This window comes from Podarcis pityusensis (genome assembly GCF_964106645.2).
Source record: "Podarcis pityusensis genome assembly, chromosome: 15".
Classification (NCBI taxonomy): domain Eukaryota; kingdom Metazoa; phylum Chordata; class Lepidosauria; order Squamata; family Lacertidae; genus Podarcis; species Podarcis pityusensis.
This window is the reverse complement of record NC_138040.1, coordinates 26,598,093-26,618,497: the sequence shown is the minus strand read 5'-3', so window position 1 is coordinate 26,618,497 and position 20,405 is coordinate 26,598,093. Positions and strand designations below refer to the sequence as shown.

At 43.0% G+C, this 20,405-nt stretch overlaps 1 protein-coding gene across 10 annotated transcripts in view; it reads right to left on the bottom strand.

The window, feature by feature from the left end:
• NCAM1 (neural cell adhesion molecule 1) overlaps positions 1-20,405 on the bottom strand; it is a 216,359-nt gene that overhangs the window by 60,234 nt on the left and 135,720 nt on the right. For 7 of the 10 annotated variants that reach the window (XM_080983406.1, XM_080983408.1, XM_080983410.1 and 4 more), the window contains exons 2-9: positions 18,542-18,616; positions 17,270-17,482; positions 15,819-15,962; positions 15,242-15,379; positions 13,646-13,763; positions 13,192-13,361; positions 10,244-10,386; positions 2,919-2,948 (exon numbers count right to left, since the gene is read on the bottom strand). In XM_080983406.1, the coding sequence (XP_080839532.1) occupies positions 2,919-2,948; positions 10,244-10,386; positions 13,192-13,361; positions 13,646-13,763; positions 15,242-15,379; positions 15,819-15,962; positions 17,270-17,482; positions 18,542-18,616 (1,031 nt within the window). The remainder of the gene's footprint in view (positions 1-2,918; positions 2,949-10,243; positions 10,387-13,191; positions 13,362-13,645; positions 13,764-15,241; positions 15,380-15,818; positions 15,963-17,269; positions 17,483-18,541; positions 18,617-20,405) is intronic. The other 3 variants (XM_080983409.1, XM_080983411.1, XM_080983415.1) reach the window with 1 other exon arrangement.

Genomic DNA, 20,405 nt, shown 5'->3' with positions numbered 1-20,405 from the left:
AATGAAAAAGCGATTCTTCCAAATTGGGGCAGTGAGATTATTAATATACTCCATTCAGGGTGAAAATGCATCAAGAGGCTGTCAGCTGGTCCCTGTTCTTTCATCTGCAGCCGAATCAACATTCCATAATATGCACATCAAAAGTGGCACTTGTGGCCTGATTAGGCTCCAGCCGGCTACAAAGGGAACACACACTCAACTGAATGCCCAGTTTTATCATCAGTTGTCATGGCAACAGAGGCACAAGGAAGATGATCCAGGAAGTCCTATTTGGGTATATGTTCCTATGCCCTTGCAGCAGTGAACAACTTTACATCCCATGAAAATCAGCCAACATTGCTAAAGGTGTCACATCAAAGAACCACTTTGGTTAACAAAGCATATTAATGTCCAGGAGGGGCAGATCTAACAGGATTAATTCACACATGACAAATTATCACTTATATATAGAAAATCTGCACATTTCTGTCCAATGCGCATGTTCTAGAATTCTTCATTTGACAATAGTTTTCCATATGCATACATGGTGAAGAAGAAATTCTTGCATTTTGCAAACACCTCCTCCCTCACTTCAGTGTTTTACCCACTCCCAAATGCCACCCTCTTTGCTTCTGACATACTGCCTCTCTTCCCTTGAAAACAAATTCTGGATTGGGTCCAAACACCCCAAAACACAAAACAGGTCTTGGGTTGGGGAAAGGAATGCATTTTCAATGTATTTCATCTCTCTCCCCAAAAAGTGATTTTGCTGTACCTTCAATTCTTTTGACAAACAAATAAATATTGTATCCTAACAGATAGATAGAATTATGCTAGGAAGTATGGGGCTAAAGGACTTTAAAAGGTTACAAGCAATAGCACCCCCCCCCCATACAAATACACGATGGCAGTTTTACCAGCTCAATTTCCCCCCACAAAATACTCTGAGGAAAAACAAGCTGGGTTCACCTTGTGGAATAAGCATATGAATACATTCTTAGAGAACTAAGAACTAGAACTGGAGTTTATGAGCACCACCTCTCAGCAGTAAAACAGCACATGCAGCACGGAGGATATTAAATTATATACAAATGGATGTAGAAAGGTGGTGGGCTGACTTGAGTTCTTACCATCTTTTTCTGTTTACTATGAACCCTGCAATCCACCAACATGTTTCACATTTTATAAAAACAAAACTGTCTAGACTCAGTTTCTCGTAAGACTTAAGGATTATGGCCAAACTGGGCATGAATGCATCTTATTTTCCAAAAGGAAGTCACTGCATGGGGCTATGGTGCTTTGCCGTCATGCAAATTTCTTCTTCCTATGGCTAACCATCAGTCTATGGCTAACCATGCACTGGGGAAATGGTTAAAGCCTCTCTGTTCAGCTCAAATTCATATCAGGCTCCGCCAAGACTTCTTCTGGCAAAACAGAAAGACATTGACTATGCCCTCATGCATTTCCAGCATCACACCTAGCTCAAGCCCTTGACGATCTGTGATCATCTTAATGCATTCTTACTTAAGAGGTTCTTATCAGGCTGAGATTCCACCTAATTCAGTATTCTTTCCAACAGACCCAGCACCTGGCAAGTGAAGGTGGTTCATCTAGAAATTGGTCCAGCAGCAAAGGAAGATCTACCTTCTGCCTGGATTCAGAAGCAGATCACAGAAATGACCAAGAAATGACAGAAGCTCATCCTACAGAGTTCCCATCAGAGTAAGAATAACCCTTCTCATCTCCTGCCATAGATGCATAGATAATGAAGAAATGGAAGAGAGGATGATTCAGATAGGATCTCCAGCATGTTGTTGTGTTTTGGCTCTTAAGAGTTTGGAACTCTAAGAAGCAGCTAAAGAAATTATGAGAACCACAGCAGAACCCACAGTTTCTTGCACCAGACTTCTCAGACTGATTTTGCTATAAGCCGGGTCATGTTTACTAGTACGCAGTTCTGACGCATTTCAAGAAGTCTACCCCATCCAATTTATGCAATACACGTTTCATTTGCTCAGAACACAATCCCAGTTTAATGGAAGCTCTTGGTCAAAATCATCTTTGCTAAAGTAGGGTTACGATTTAAATTATCCTCTTCCCTTCCTGCTCCCAATTTCCCAATCACAAAATTGAACATGAAGTCCAAACTTGATGGATGTGGGATGAATGCACGCGATCAATCCCTCTCTGTTGCATTGTGGCTAAAGTTGGTGATCCATACAATACAGATAGGAGCTCCAGTTCAACATCTAGGTCAGTCAATTACCCATCTCTAAATGTAGTCTATAGGACCATCTTCTGGAGAACACATAGACTTTGAGATAGGTAACTGCACTGCTTCTGAGATGGAATGTGATGCAAACATTTTAAAGTAGAGCAGAACGTGCCTAACTGAAGGAGAACGAGCAAACAAGTGAATTTGAGCTGGGCTAAGTGGGCTGTGAGCACAAATCCTGAGATGAGGGGACTTACCAACTCACCCTCACCTTACTCCATGAGCCCATGGATGTCATGGATGAACAATGCTTTTAAGAACTTTGCTTTGGGAATTTGTGCCTAAAAGAGCTTTCAGCCTTCTAGGTCCAAAACGGAGAATATTGTTCATTGTTATTGAACATCACAGGTCCACTTTAATCCCACCAAAGCCCCACGGTGGAGGTCCTTGGTGATGTTTGTCCCATTCCAAAGACACTGTGCTTGCTCATCCAAAGATGCAGTAGGACAGAAAGAGGTTTCTAGAGCTACCAGCAGATAGCTTGAACTTATTATAGTAGATATATAGATAATCAACACCAATGCAGTTACATTATTAATACTAGATTTAGTTGGGTTGCTTACTGCTACAAGAAATTTGTTAATCCACAACATTTAAATACATATTTATACACATATATACACAAAGCTAGAGAAGATTGGCTATTTGTCTGGTAATCTTATACCTCTTGTTTCTCGGGCCGGGTCCATGAAGCCTGGAGAGAACAGATAGATAAAACACAACACACACAAAAAAAGAGCAATAAATGTTTACAAATGTTGTTGCTTTCCCCGCTTCAGTTAATACGTTGTATGCATCACATTGCATTCCGTGCACATGCGAAACCAAATTTAAGAAGGGAGGTGAGGTGGGTGGGACAATGAAGGGCGAGGGGGATTACGGTGGGACCTCCATTCCCTGGTATTTGTTCCAAATCAGTAATTAAAGCAACAACAACAACCCCCAGTTTGATTGATCAAGGGCTAAATTATCATTTGCAGACTCTGCTTCTGCTCAGCAGCAAGGCAACTTAATCTGCACATTTGGCTCTGTCACACCATTTTGCCGCAAGCAGCCCCCAATGGCAGCAATCCCAGCGACACCCCCACCCCTGCCCCACTGCAGCAGCTTTGCAATGCAAAGATGTGGACAGAAATGTTTTCCTGGCACGGCATAAGCATATTACTCTGTGTCCACAAGCAGAGAACAGCTATTAAAGCGACACATTTTAAATGCTTTCTCGTGCATGCATACAAGCATATTTTCTTTTTATGTTACATCATATTATTACGATGCATGCTGTTAAAGAGGCAAGAATGCTCATATCAGAAAAAAGAAGCACAATTTGAAATCTATTGAAAACAAGAAAAGTAGAATCCAATTTAAACCTCGGGGTCAATTTCTCTACTACCTGAAACCCAAGGACGTTTTCCACCTATGCCCATTTTCCTGGTTTAATCTGCTGCAGTAAAAGGAGTCCATAATCACCTGGTAATAGAATCACACGACCAGGAAGATGCAAGACTTTGGGTGCAGTGAACACTGCGGATGTTTGGATGGCAGCAACAGACACAAAGGCCAATGGACACCAAACACAAATGGCATGTTCAGGGAGTGAGGATGAGCAATGAGGCACCTGTTTCCCAAATCATTCCCAGCAAGGTCAGTGCCACCAGCTCTGACAATGACCACAGTTTCCGACATACTGCGTGCACACAAACCCTGCCTCAACAATTGCTGTCTCTGCTCTGACTCAGGAAGTGCTTAGAGCCTTCACCAACCTGGTGCCCTCCAGATGTTCTGGACAACAACTCACATCAGATCCAGCCACCACAATTGTATTGATGTAGGAGAACCCACAGCTGCCCTGAGGATTCTTCCCTTTGTAGAAACGTCCCCATTCAATACAGTGGGGGAATCCAATCTGCAACTTCAGGTGACAGCTACTCACATAAGAGACTTGCATGCAAATACGAGTGTTTGTACATGTGTAAGACTAAATTACAAACAAGCCTAGTTACCCATCATACACGGGAGCAATGCTTTAGCAATATTGCCCTGACTCCTCCTAAGCAGCAACCTGAAATCATTGACACTGCTGGCGTTAATCTAAAGGAACTTTGGCCTTGTGCTGAGCGCCGCTGGATGTTCTTCCCAAACACAACTGGGAGAACCAAAACAGAAGGAGTAAGGGCATTTCCTTCTTGCAACAAACATATGCACTACAAATCCATAAGCCCCAAGTTCAATAAACTCCCTATAAGGATTTAGTTAAGTCAACTCTCAGTCTCAGTTTACCCTCATCTGCAACATGGGGAGAATAGTACTGACCCCAACTTACAAGGCATTTTAAGGAATACTAAAATAATAGATAAGAAGTACTTTTAGTTATTTAAAACACTATATAAATGCTAATTATTATTTGTCATTATCATCATTAAAGCTGCATTGAAGTGGGCAAAACTCCAGGCATTTCTAACAAAATCAATCCTTTTGAAGATCATATTCAAAAGTATGTACAAGCCATTTATTTTGGTGGAGGCACTACTAATTGGAGCTAGAGAATTTGGCACAAAAGAGACGATTGACTGATTGCCTTGACAATGATTTATATAGTATTACAACTAACCTTGACAAACTTGAATTATAAATCATGAGCTAAGAGGCAGTCAGGTGGGGGAAACTGACTGGAGGTTTTCTGGAGAAGAAAAATATTATCCCCTGTACTCCAATTCCTGTCTTGACTTTATGGCATGGATGACCAATCTGATTGGGCTCTAACCCAATTTCTCTAGCTATTGGGCATGCTAGCTGGGGCTGATGGGTCTTAAGAGTCTAAGAGCAGCCAGAGGCTCACAGGTTAGCCACTCCTAAGTGTATGGGTTCTCGTTTTACTATGATACCAACTCACAAAGGTAAAATCTATCACAATGATAGGGAGGGGCCAGATGCATATAATTTAGTTGCGGCTAATTTTCCCATAAGCAGAACCCCTATAAACCCTTCACCAAGTGTGTTGGCAAGGCAGCTAATATGAAAAATGGGATCAATGTGTCTTTTCCATCTATTTATTTTTTAATTTTATTTATTTATTAAATTTGTCCACCGCCCTATACCTGTAGATCTCAGGGTGGTTCACAACATATAAAAAACAGAAAATACATAATAAAAACAAGGACAAAGACAACCCAATAACCGCCCACCCTTCCACAACACATTTTAAAAGGGCATTGGATGTCTATCAGTCAAAGGCCTGGTTAAAGAGGAACATTTTTGTCTAGTGCCTAAAGGTGTACCTTATCTTTATTAATCACACATATATAGTTTGGTCTGGCAACTTAGGGCAAGAGGCTGGGGCAACACTGCTTAGAGCTGACTGTGACTAACTGGTATACAACTTGTTGAAATACTCGTTTTATTTTTATTTTTTAAAGGCTGCTGGGCCAAACCTTCTTGAGGAGTTCCAGGTCCTCGGCCTAAGTTTCCAAAACAGAGGCAAATAAGTTTATGTGCATGAGGGGAAGGTAGATGAGAGGGGAACTGCACTGGGTGGCAGTCTACTTTGTGGGAATCAGGGAGAAGGTTACTTGGCTACCTTCACTGCCTTAAACTGTCTACCAGGTGTAACTCTAACCTTACCACTGTGCACCAAGCTGGAGGCTTTGCACAATGCATACTAAGCTCTATCAGCTTTGGCTGCTGGGGACAGTGGGCCTAAGAACGTTGGCAAGAAACCAGCCCTAAGGTTGTGTGTATTTCTTCTGTTTCACCAAGAGAAGCTGCATAACTGATAGCAGACATGGTGTTGCACATGAAGATTCCCACCACCACACAAGGCACCATTCCTGGCAGCAAAATTGATCCATAGACAGTACTGTTCCTGTATCTAGATAACGCCTTGACTTGGCTGCAACTAGATTATACCGTTTGCACAGTCAATGGGCACCTCTAAGCTTTTGCACAAATCCCATTCATTCACAATGGGACTTGTTCATGAAACTTTCATGGAGGATGATGCTTCTTGAAAACACAGCAAGTTCTAGATTAAAAAAACCCACAAAGTCATCTCATCAGTTAGCCTATTCTCAGGAGGCGCATCCTAATGCATAACCAACAGTTTTGAATAACAAACACCTGATCATCCGTTCGACCACCTGGTAAACCTCACAAGGATGTAGTCCAGTTTAATTCTCAGGCAAGAGAAACTGGACTAACCCCAGGCTTCACTGGTTTGGACAACTGGAACTATGTCCTGCCATCTGCTGATTAATACAAATGCATTCCATGCACTGGTATTTAGCTGGGACATTTGAGAGTTACTGTGATAAGAACTAAGCTGCCGTGTGGAATCAGATCAAAAGACCCATTTAACCCAGCTTCCCGTGGTCAACAGGAACCTGAGAGATGTTTCATGGAAATTCATGAGCCAGGAAAGGAAGTGATAATTCATCCTTACTGTTAAGTCCCCATCATCTGTTAGTCAGAAATGAACCACTGCTGGAAGAAGGGGATTACAATTTTGGCTGCTGAACTAAACTAGACTTCCCCAACTGGTGCCCCTCAGATGTTGTTGGACTCCAACTCTCATCAACTCCAGCCAGCATTATGAATGCTCAAAAATGAAGATAAAATTTGTAATTGCAAGCATCTGGAGGGTACCCAGTTGGGGAAGGATCTGCTAAATCAACTCCACTCCTCCTTTTATTATGGCGTGCTAACAATATTGAGCACTGATGGTTTAGGAGGCTCATTTGTTGCCATTTTGCTTCACCCCACACTTGCTTAGTTTGCTCCCACAGCACAAAACCAAAACCAAAGCATAAATGCCTGAAAATTAACTGGAATGTAATGGCAATATACAAAGAACAAGGAAACTCATCAGCAAGGCATCCAGCCCACACACCAGACAAAACAGCAGCAGCAGCAGTAGCAATAACAACAGCAGCAGCAGCTCTAAATTCTTCACGTTTCTCCTCCCTCTGCCCATTCCGGTCTCCATTAGAAACTATCCAAAGGAGGATGAACCTTTATAGTTCCTTAGCATAGAGTGTTCAACGGCAGAAGTGAACGTTTCAAAAATATTTAGCAGTTTTACTCTGAGCTTCTTGAAGGGGAAATTCCTCAGGGAAAAATAACTCAGCCACCTCTCCCAGCTTTGTGCATTGTTTGGCTGATTTACAATGAATTCTCATGCTATATTTGAACACAGAAAATGCTGCCATTAGTAGCTGAACATAGGGAACTATAGATAGTGGATCAGTCTATTTCTGGTTTGCGTCTGTTTTCCATGTGCTCATTCATAAGTTTATTCTGTCTCATTTCCACATTAATCTACTTTCCCATTTTTTTAAACTAATCCAGATAATTCACATTTAAGGATGTATTCGTATTTTAATATGTATTTTTACCATAAAACATATATTTAGATCAGCATTTTAGCTCAATAGGCACACTTCTGAACATATTTAATCCTAAAATATGCTTTAAAAATACACTGTTGTACTTGATTTGGATTTGGTCTATCCATTTTTCTAAATAAACGTGCCTTCCCACGTGGCTCAAACAATCTATAGTATGGCTTCTTGTGTCATTTGAACCTGGACTGTGATTTGTTTGCCTTAACCAAACCTTAAACAGCAAGCCAAAAATAAACCGAGAAGTCAGATAGGAACTTGCGTGGCAGGAGAGAAGCCTGTTCACAATGAAAACATGGCTCAAGATAAACTGTAGCTTATCATGACATACAAAGCAGTCCAATGCCTCCAAACCATTCTGCTCTCTATGTAATAGTACGTGTTTGGATCTGAATTCCCTACTTTTCTACACTGTCATAACTAATGAAAAAGGTTCAACACTTTTCTTTGACCTTAAATGCAATTAACTAATAAGCACTGCTTGAATTTGTAGCTGCATAAGAACTGAGCAATGCTCTCCCTTTCTTGATTCACTTGCTGTTCACATGGGACTATTATGACGAGCGGCCAGCCCTGTGCAGCTTCTGGCCACATCCAATCCGAAGACATCATCTTTATTTCAAAACTGCTAATTATTTTTGCCATCAAGAACAAAAAAATGGTTTCGATATGTGGTCGACGACAGTTAACAAGCGAACACAAAGGCAGCCAGGGCTTTTGTGCCTGGAGTTACGTGCAGCGTGAAAGAGTAAAAGTGCAGGATATCAAGAGAAAAAAGAATGAACAGGCTCATTTGGGTCCACAGAATGTTTTTAGGCTACATATGCATCTCTCCCTTCCCTCACCCCCCAATTTCTCCCAAGCAACTTCTGCTTTTGGTAGTTGCTGTAATGGCTGTTGCACACTGGAATTGCAGCACCAATACCCGGCCCATCATCTAAGAGCAAAAGGATGGGTACAACTTTCCTTGCATGTTTGGCAGTCAGAAAGGAACAAAAACATGCACCTCCCAAGAGGCTACAGATCCAGCAAGCTCCTGGGAAGCAATGGAATTGATTATTTAGGTCTGCAAATAAATAATCATTTCTTCGTGTGTGGTTAAGAAATCGCCTCTGGGCAACCATGCAAGGAGAAGTAGATGGAGAATTGGTTCTGTTACCTGGGGCTAGAATCAATAACACGTAGCTTCTCCACATGGTGTACCATCGACAGTGGAAGGTCACCAGATACTAGAATGACTCCACCTACCCAGGCTGGTTTTTGGTTGTAGTCGACAGAAAGGGCTATAAAACCTACCTATTAGCGCTAGGACCTGGCCTCAGAAATAAAAGCCTTTCCTGGCTCTAGACTTGGTCCCTAGCACATACCCTTTGGCTCCTGGCTCTCTCGTGATGGCTTAGCTCAGGCAAGTTCCATTCTTATGTGAAGCCATTGCAGGGTTGCAAATTACTAAGGCAGGGGTTTGTTTTTTTGCTAAGCTGACATAAATATGAATCCTACCTTAACATACAACAAGGGCAATGAAATTGTATGAGGCTAGTTTCACCCTGTTCTGCTACCTCCCAACAGGCCAATATATGTATTGCACACGTCACAGGAGACTGCTGAACCCAGGCCCCAACTATCCATCATGTGTTTTTTGCAATGTATCATATCATTTGGATTCTTACAATCACACCAAGAGTCTCCATGTCAATGATCTATGCTAATTGGACATGGGGGACCCAGAGGTAAGGGCTACAGTGAGATCCATTGGCTTTCTACAGTGGAATCAGGTTAGTTGTCAGCAGCCGTTTATCCTCCAAGGGATTTGCATTACATTTTGGGTAATGCCTTGGTAGAATAGCAGCCAAAGGTGTAAGCCAGCAAGTCCCCAATTCAAATTCCACCTCATCTGTTGACTCCCTTGGTAGCTATAGCTATGTTATGCTTTCCTTCATCTTGAATCCTCCATTAGCAGTGTGGGAAAGGGAAGGGGGAATCTGTCAATTTTGAATTTCATTACTTTCCCATTTCTCCAGTTTTAAGTTCAGTTCGTGACATTTCAGCATTAGTGTGCAATTCTGTTTGAAAAAAGTCTCATGACTCTGAATTTTATTGCCAGTTTTTCCTACTACCTATATACCTTTCAGGATCCATTTTTACCTAACGTACACATTTTTGCAAGCAATAGTCTCTAGTATAATGCATTTCAAGGTACATTTTCTCCTAATGTACACATTTTTTTGGCAGGGGAACTGCATTGCAAAATATATGAATTTCAAAAGATAGGTGCGTTTTGGTTCACATATTGCCTCAAAAATGGAAAGTTAGGTAAGTCCTTATTAAAATGAAATCCTAACCATGTTCCCACTCCCGTCCCTAGTGTGGAAAATCTAATCTTGGTGAACCCTAGAGAGTTGTTGCATGGGATACTGAAATAATGTAAATATTAAATATTACTATCTGCATGTGAACCAAGCTTAGAGGAACAGCGGTTCCAGTGTGCAACATTATATTGCCAGTTGAGAGGGAGTAGAGGAAGCTCCTGGGCCTTCTACTTCCCCTAATTTTATTGCCCTGCTGCAGGAGGACTGGACCTAAGGTGAAACAATACCTTCTCTTCATTACTGATGTTCCGTGTAGAGGTCCTCCACGTGATGGAGGGGATGGGGTCTCCAGAAGCTTCACAGGTCAGAGTGATCTGGTCTTCCAGTTCCATAGCAGTTTTGTTCTCCACATAGGTGATTTTGGGTTTTGCTAAAGAAAGGATACAAAAGCACACAAAAGAATGTTTATTTGGTTGTTGGTTTATGTTGTCTGAAAACACAGGGCACCGTCCTCTGAGGAGTCACAACTGAGCAACGCTCATCAAAATAAATTCCATTACCATTTATTTCATTGGGAATTGCCAAGAGTCTGACCATTAGTTGTAGGCATAAGGGAACCAAAACCTATCAGGGCTTTGCAACTGTATACATGAATCTTAATAATCAATTTATTATTTTTAAGAAGAATAATGCTAGATAGTAATATAAGGCTACAATCCAACCAAATATCGGCTGCACTCCAATAACAACCTAGGAATAAGACCAACGTAAGTGTCCTTCTGAGAAGGCATACATAGGATTGTGCTCAAATTCTCTCACTCAAATCCATACAATTGAAATGTAATTAACTTCTTTGTTTCTTTATTTTTAAGGCATTTGTGTACAGCCATTCATAAACATTTATTCCAGGGTACTTAACAAAACAATACAAATCAAACACAGTCAGAAAAAAATATACAATGTAACATTAGCTTTTGATGGATCATATTAAAGTACACTATAATCCCATAATGAAAGTTAATTTGCATAATAATCTTGTTCATTTTGCATATTTTTGCTCCTGCACGCTGCAGAAAGAGATTTTAAGGAGCAGCTGAATATTCACTAGGCATTGTTTTTACCCAGGGCATCTCAGGGGCCAAAGAGTGGTTGGTTCTCATTATCTAATGGCAGAGGGAAAGTTCCAACCTCATGAGACATTTAACATTGGATGCCTCCTTCAGGAGGCTGTGGGAAGGTCTGCAGCTAGTTGCCCTCAGACATCAAGGCACCGACATCACATACAAGAGGAAGCACCCTAAGTGTGAGCATGTGGGTCAGGATCCTGATGGGAAGGGCACCCTGATAATCTCCTGGAACATGAGAAAAACCATGTCAGCGCAGGAGCTTTATTTCCCACAACCAAAGTCAATGGGCGGGAAACTTTCTCTCAAAAATGTGTATTTTAGTGGTTGTGGTTGTTACGATTGGTTTTAATGTTTATCATCCTTTTGTAAGTCACTTTTGTGAGGAAAGCAACTAGTAGCAGTAGAAGTACTAGTAGTAGCAGCAGTAGTAGCAATAATAATAATAACAATGGTAGACACTACACAAACCCAGAACATAAGAAGATAAAGTGTATCCCACACAGAGAAGTAGCTAGGTGATCTTGTGCCCCGGCAGAACTGCCTAGATTGCGCCCCCTAGCCACGGACAAATTAGCTCTTCTTTCTGCCTCTCCTCCAACCGTCCCCCGCATTCAATTCACCCTCTACTTAAAACCATTTCTTATGAAGCAATAATCAATATTTATATTTATGGACATATTTTTAAGCCAATTTTGCGGCCCTCCCCATCACCTGCACCCCTGGCAGGGGCCCACCTCACCACCCCCTAGCCACGGCCCTGATCCCACACACCTACCTTCTACTCTGCTGTTGAGTCCAGAAGACAAGGGTGGTTTGATTCTCTCTCCTGACCCTTCTGGATTGCTCTCTCAAGAATTAGAAACTTGTCAAATATTACATGAAATCTGGGAAGCTAAGCTGGGGACTAGCAAACTCATTTTTATCTATGTACCAGGTATAGACATATTTATTCATGTGCTGCTGTTGCTTTAGACTGTGTGTGTGTATCTATATCTATCTAGTTAAAACTATGGTTTTCCCAGTAGTGATGTATGGAAGTGAGAGCTAGACCATAAAGAAGGCTGATCGCCAAAGAATTGATGCTTTTGAATTATGGTGCTAGAGGAGACTCCTGAGAGTCTCATGGACTGTAAGAAGATCAAACCTATCCATTCTCAAGGAAATCAGCCCTGAGTGCTCACTGGAAGGACAGATCGTGAAGGTGAGGCTCCAATACTTTGGCCACCTCATGAGAAGAGAAGACTCCCTGGAAAATACCCTGATGTTGGGAAAGATTGAGGACAGAAGGAGAAGGGGATGACAGAGGACGAGATGGTTGGACAGCGTTCTCGAAGCTACCAGCATGAGTTTGACCAAACTGTGGGAGGCAGTGGAAGACAGGAGTGCCTGGCGTGCTCTGGTCCATGGGGTCACGAAGAGTCGGACACGACTAAACGACTACACAACAACAATCTATCATCTATCTATCTGCACACACACACACACACGGAACTATTTAAACTTCTTATTTAAAAATAACTTCAAGATGCCTCATGGGAAGCAATTCAAATGAAACGAAATGAAACAAAATAAATTATTAACTTCCAAGCATTTGATGGGATGGTTACTTTTACAACTTTTTAAGTTCATTATTCCTGAGGATCTGTCTACTGGGGTGGTGTGGTTATGATATTATGGGTGGAATTCGACATAGCACCATTTCCATTTCTGCCTGTCTGACGGAATGATCTCCCCTTTCCTCTCCATGCACAGGGCTGTGGAAGTTCTCATGATCTCCAGAGTGGATTTGGAGGAGGCACAGGGTGCGTGCAGGGGGAAGAGGAGGTGAAGCTCCGTTGAGGTAGCCAGAGTCCTTGCACTGACTTCCACTAGTGGAACAGGTTATGTAAATCAGGCCTTATATTTTAATATATATATTTTTAAATCACTACCTTGTTTTAGTTTTCATATGTTTTAAATCTTTAAGAACCCTTGAGTCTTTTTTAGAAGCAGGTGTTTAGGAAATTTAACTAAACCTTCCAACAGATACCTAAGACTAACTTTTGTCTGTTTATTTTTGGGTCAGAGAGGAGAAAGAATGAACTAGAAGCAATAAAAGCCCAACTTACCGAAAACTTTGAGGTGTATGGTGGCATCATGCTCGCCAGCTTTATTCTCAGCGATGCAGAGATACTCTGCCTCATCGTTCTTCTCCACCTTGCGAATAGTCAGCTCTGAGCCGTCATAACTGAAGCCGTACTTTTCATCATCCTCACCTCTTTCTATTGATTCCCCATCCCTGAAGGATGCAAAGGACATGGACAGATATGGTTATTTCAACTGCGGGGTTTATCAGTTGGGGCTGGCTTTCAAAAGTAAAGTGAGTGGAACTGAAGGAGGTTAAAGGAAAGCATCATGTTATTACTCAACCCATGCTCTTGGAGGGAGTTAATTTGGGTCAAAGCAAGACAACAACACTAAGCCTTTTGGGACACCCTGGTGTTCCATAGCAACGGTGCCCTCTCAACTAAAACCTGCTAGCACAGTGCTAATGAACACGACCTGAGATTCTGCACATCTTACTTGGTCCAACTGATGGTTGGCTCTGGAAAGCCGTCTGCATCACACACGAGTTTGACTGACTGGCTGAGATTTGCCGTGGCATTCACAGTGCTCTGCTTGGAGCGAACAGTAGGAGGCACTGAAAGAAAGAGAAACAAAGAGCAAGAGATACACTTTTGATGAGCAGCAGATAGAGAGGCAGAGCAGCTAAAGAGGCCAAGACCATTGCCAAATGGACTCCAGAGAAGAGTTCTGTTCTTGGGTGTCCTTCGCACTCTTTGCCTCTCCACTATCTGGTGTTTGATTTAGTTGCATAATTACTGAAAAGAAGTCTTCTTGAAATATTCTAACAGAGTTTACGGGCAAGGACTCTAATTGTCTCCAAAACGCCAAATTCTCAACTGATCAAAACTCTGCAATATAACAAATAAAAACAAACACAAATGCAGAAAACATGTCCAGAGAGTGACATATCGGTACTGTTTATTTAGTACCTACAAGCCATTTCACTGCTCAAATGCAGCCAACCTGTGACTTTGGGGTACTTCAAATATTGTTCCATTCAGTTAATGCAACGTGCAATGCTAGAAACAAAACGTTTACCCTTCAACTTATACTCCCTGAAAAGATTGGCTGTTTAGTTTGAATTGTTCATGTTAGAAGTCCCAGTCCAAAGGAAAACCTCCATGTGCCATCACTTGTCACTTTTGCATGAGAATTTTGGCCATGAAATGCCTCTGAATTCCTTGGTTGTGAGAAGTGTCAACTTGGGAGAAGGTTATTGCACTTCTTCCTTCCCTCACCCCATGACAACAAAGCCTCTCTTCTAAGGCTCTTGAGGAGCAAGTGAGATGGCAAAGTAGCAGAGCACATGTTTAAAATGGACAAGGTCCCAGGTTCACTCTGTAGTTAAAAGGATCAAGCAGCAGGTGATGGGAAAGAAGCTTCTCTACATGAGACCTTGTAGAGTCATTACCTCACAGAACAAACAATATTGGACCAAACGTCTGACTCAATGGAAGACAGCTTCCAATATTGATAGTAACTTTGGGAAGGGCTATAGCTCAATGGTAAATGCTTTGTATGCAAAAGGTCCCACATCCAACCCCCCACCTTATTCTGTCTCAACCCCACAACACACACACACACACACACACACACACACACACACACACTCTTTAATACGGCCCCCAAAAGCCACTGCCAAGTCAACGATAGCATCTGGAGTGAAAACCTTGGTCAGTCCAAGAACCTGGGTGACCTTCTGGAGGTCGTGTACCAATGGTGGAAGGGGCCAAAAGCAAAGTGGACAGAGCAACTGATATAACTCTTGCCTTTGGGCTACATTCCAGCAGCCACACAGAAGTCAGAGATTTCTACACACCCAAAGCTGGGAAGGAAGAGGGACGATCATAGTTCAATGAGACATTGTAGCCAGGTGAAAGTGCTCGACCCTTAGAGTGTGGCCTGAGAAGAGCCCTGAGGGGCAGAAAGAGAGACTTGGAGACTCCCACTGGGGCCCTGAGTCTCCCCTCTCCTGTTGTAGAGAATGCTGGGAAGGTTGGGCGAGTAGCTTGGCGAGTATAAGGCAGGCAGCTTCCTATGTTCCTAACTCACCATTGACAATGACATGAATGTCTCTGAAATCAACCTCTCCACGAGCCAGGATCCTTCCTTCACACCGGTACATCCCCTCATCTGTTTTCTTTATTCCTCTGATCTGTAGGTAGTTGTTGGGCAGCACAACAAACCGAACTGCAAGAAAAAAAGGGATGATGGCCACCTAAGATTCTTTTGTACAGCTATCCCTGATATTTCATCTTGGACAATAAGCTTAATCTTAACAGCATTTTTCTCTCTCCCCCTCTCTCCTAGTTTCCATAATCAAGCTCACCAGGGCCTAGAAGAAGTTGGGTCCAATCAAACCAGCAATAAGAGCTGATAAACACAGGAAGCCCAATTGCAGCAGCAAGGAGGTTTAGTAGGTGGCATACAAATGTATCCTAAATCTAGTCCTGGGCTCTCAAGTTCCCCACCTCTTATGCACCTGGACTAAGCCCCACAGGGTCTGTTTGGCAGCCTCAGTGCTTCATTCTGCTTGCTGATGCCTGGTGCTCCCCTTCCCATTTCACAACAACTAGGTTCTGGCCCTGCAATAAAGATGTTCAAAGTTCTTTCCTCACCACCATCTTACCATCTTTTTTAAGAACAACATCTCTGCCTGTGTGCTTCCATATGACTGCGGGAGGCAGCGAGGAGACAACATCACACACAATGACCGCATCCTCTCCTTCTTTGAACTCTTGTGGACTGGGAGCATTCCTGAAAGTCAGCTTCTCTGGAAAGCAAGCAAGGAGAGTTAACCACGTCTGACCTCATCCAAGAGGCAGCGTGACATATACTAAGTACAGAAGCATAGAGTTGGAGGGGTCCTTGTAAGGCCATCCAGTCCAACCCCTGCTCCATGCAGGAAAGCCAAAGCTGGAGTATCCACCCAACAGTCTGCCTGTAGTCCCAACAGAGGCACAGTATCCCACTGCACTTATCAGCCTATGCAATCCAGAAAAACAAGGTCAGCAGCTAAAGTTAAAATGTAAAGAACAGCAAAGCGAAGGCAGAAGCTGCTACTCAGGTCACCATCTTGGCTCTTTTGAGTTTGCTGAAGCCACTAGCATTGCAAGCAGAGGTGTACCTAGGGTCCCTTGTGCCCTTGGCAAGGAGCTGTTTCAGCACCCACAGCAAGGAGCAGTACTGGCACCCCCTGCCTGGGGAAAAAAATCACTGTACTGCAGCAGCCACATTAGAAATTACTACATTTTATGTGACCCAAGTACTCAGTGTCTGGGGTGAGAGTGAGGTGAGGAGGAAGGACGGAAAAGTTCACATGCCTTCGTGTCGCGGTGTGAGAAGGACGGGAAGCTTCTCCTTCGCTCTCACCACGACAGCAGTGCTGTGTCCCCTCACACGTATACATCATACACTCAATAGATTTTTGCAGGGGGCTGCACCCCTGGAGGGGGCTGGTTTCGCCAACCCCTATGTACACCTCTGACTACAAGAGGCTCTGACACTGCAAGTGGCTCTAGGAAACTCAAGCGAGACAAGGGAAAACAAAACCACACAGGGATCATTTGCTTGTTTTGCAGGGTTCAATAGGCTCTGATCGCCAGATTGCAGTGAACCATGCTGACTCCAGGATTTTAATTAGTTCATCGGTTGGCTGAAAATATTTATATCCTCCCTTTACCCACAAAGTGACCAGTCACAAGGAAAATACATAATGCTTAACAGAAGAACAATAAAACATGAGCCAAAAATATTTAGAACACAAAGAAACCTAAGACAAGAACAGCATCTGGGGTCCCTTTGACATAGAACCCAGTGACGCCCACTTCTTAAACTATGAGAGATGGGGCAATAAAGGTTTTGGGGTGGGGCACCATTACTGGGGTGTCCTCAGTAGAAAGCCCTGGTAGCTGAAATGACACCTAGTCTGAAGGGCTGAAACTCATCAACATTCTTCCCAAAATTGGAAGACATTGGGACATACAAATGTAAGCATACAATGTTCCTGACAGACATTGTAAAATTGCCCTCCCACCTAGCTCTCCCACCCTTTGAAAGGAAATAGGTCAGGTATCTTACGGAAAATCTTCACGTTGAGTGTGGCCTCCACATCGCCTTCCTCACTGGAGACAACACATTTGTAAATGCCAGCATCGTCTATGTTGACATTGTAGATGGTGAGAGTAGATGAATCCTCCGTCCGCACCACTGAGATGTGCTGTTGGTTTGTCGTCAGCTTCTCACCGTTGGGGGCAAACCAGGAGATGTCTTTGGATTTGGCATCTCCAGTCACTAAATCAAAAAGCGTAAGATGTTCAAGGATAAAAACCATTGGATGTTCCCTCTTCCTTAGGAATCATTCAGACAACCCCCTAGAATCTGGGCAGGTGTGGGGCAGCCTCTTAGAATCACTGCTCTTGGGGCCCACCAAATAAAGCTTTACTGAACACCAAGGAATAAAGTCATGGGTGGGTGAAGGTTCAAATTTGTGATGTAGTAACACCCTGCTGTTCATGGGAGCCCTTGCACTGCAGATGATAGGCACTGTGATTCTAAGGATTTGCTAAGCATTCATTTGCTTTTACACAGTGACCGCTTGCAGCTCAGGTCACAGGGAAAATTAGAAAAGCATTCACAAGGCTTAAAGTGGTGGTGGGGCGAGTTAGCTTTCTCACAGCAGTTCTAGAATTCCCCAAGAAAGGGCTTGAAATATATTAAAAAGAGGACACCAAAGATGTTTCCTAAACCCTTTGGGTCTCTGTCACCCGCAATATAGAAGGTGCCAGACTCTTTACAGTTAGTTTCAATTAATAACCAAAGGTCTAGACACAGATTACAATACATTGGAATCCAAACACAGACAAAAAAGAAACTCTAGAATCTAGGCAAGCAACAGAAGCTTTCTGAACATGTCCCACCAAAACGGAAGTCTCTGCATACTCTCAGTACGCTTTTACACCCAGCGGCCAAAATCATGTCTCAAGACAACTTCCTGAAGATTCTCCTTCATCTGTCCCAATTGTACGCACGTTTAAAGGAAACAGCCCCCACTGTATTCAATGGGACATGAATATGCATGGAATTGCTGGCTTATGTTAGAGGAAAGGGTGATTCCACCATTCTATGGTAAATGCTTACAACATCTTTGGATCAGTAATCTTTGCGCAAAGCTGGGAGAATGAGAGCACACTCAAGGTGGTCTCCAAATTTGTTGGTGGAACAGTGTAAAGGGACCTCGTAATGGGATCTTAAGACACGGGATTCTGCTTTTCCACCAGCAATATGCTGACTAACCAATAATGTTTCACCCCAAGCAGCTATGAACAGCCAAAGTGGGAAGTCATTACTCACCTTGACACAAGAAGAATTTGGACTCTCCAACAGGCACCTCCACTTTATTTGGAGCAATGTTCACCTGGAGAGAGACTGCAAAAAACAAGAAGTAGATCAGAGAGAAATGCTATGATGTGACAGCATTTGTACTTAGCAAAATACAAATCTGCTGTAGGTTACAAGAGCCTTATCAAACTAATTGTACCTCTTTTGTCATGTAAAACTGTAGGATGTTTGGTTATGCTAAAATTGCTCCACAGTGAAGGCTAGCTGTTCATGCCTATACCTGTATTTTAAGGGGCCATTAATATAGATTTTGGGACAAGGGTGGCACTGTGGGTTAAACCACAGAGCCTAGGACTTGCCGATCAGAAGGTCGGCGGTTGGAATCCCCGCAACGGGGTGAGCTCCCGTTGCTCGGTCCCAGCTCCTGCCCACCTAGCAGGTCGAAAGCACGTCAAAGTGCAAGTAGATAAATAGGTACCGCTCCTGCGGGAAGGTAAACGGCATTTCCGTGCACTGCTCTGGTTTGCCAGAAGAGGCTCAGTCATGCTGGCCACATGACCCAGAAGCTGTACGCTGGCTCCCTCGGCCAATAAAGCGAGATGAGCGCCGCAACCCGAGTGGGCCACGACTGGACCTAATGGTCAGGGGTCCCTTTACCTTTACCTAATATGGATTTACTGAGAAACTATTTTTGTCTCCAGTAGACCTATAGTTGAGAGGAAGGTTAGAATACATCCTGTCACAGAAATTAAGGAGCAATTGTCCTTCTGCAGGGATGCCACTACTTTGTAAAATTAGTTACTGTATTTACTCGAATCTAATGCTCACCTTTTTTGGCCAAATTACAGTGCAACAATTTAGGTGCACATTAGATTTGATGGCACATTTACATTCAACAGAAAATACTTTTTTTGTTTTGTTTCAAGGTTCTGAAAATTGAGGTGTACATTAGATTCAATAGTGCATTAAACTCGAATAAATACGGTATAACCAGCTTATAACCTGGTTTGGAGCAACAGGAACAGTCTGATAGCATCTGGGGCTTGTTAGCAGCTTCATGTGTAGGGGTTGGTCAGTCTCTCTCCCCCCCCCCCCGTGTGTGTGTGTGTGTGCGCGCGCACGCACCTATGAGAAAACAAGTGAGAGTCATACCAACTATTCTGAATTGGGCTCTACATAGGCAAGGAGAATTACATTGGATGGTCCCTTAACAATAGTCCATGAGCCTTTTGAATTCCCCTCTCTCCGGTACACTTCCCCCTTGAAAGTCTTTGCACGCCCTTGTGACGGCACTGGATGTGACTATCTCTCTTTTCCAATATGCTGGTTGCCCTTTTACTCTACTTTCTTTCTATGTAATCTAATTTTGCTCATCCATATTACTTTAACATAATTCACTCCCAGACAGAATGGAAGAGCCACACGCAGTAATAGAATGTGAAACGTTTATTAGATTCAGTGTGGTGAGACCTAAATAGCCCAGGACGAAAGAGATGTGGTGTCTTCCTTCAATTTATTGCCCTGGCACCCACTGTTGTACACTGGGCAATGCCCATCACAAAGAGTGGGGTTTCAGCTATGGGGCACAAGAGCCCAGGCACACATGAGCAATTTGAATGCACACAGCTGTAGTCTCGAAGCTGAGATTCAGAAGCAGTCATCCCAAAACAAAACACATATCTAGAAGGAAAATCGACTTCAAGAGGTTTTGCTCATAGGTCTCTGCTACACTGTAGGGCTTTTGATTCTGCTGTATCCAACTAGGTTATAATCACAATGGACCACTGAAATGGACCCACAATGGACCTACTGAGTTAGGGCTCATTCCCACTTCTGTTTGCCCCATTGCTTCCCCCCGAGAAAACCCACAGTTTAG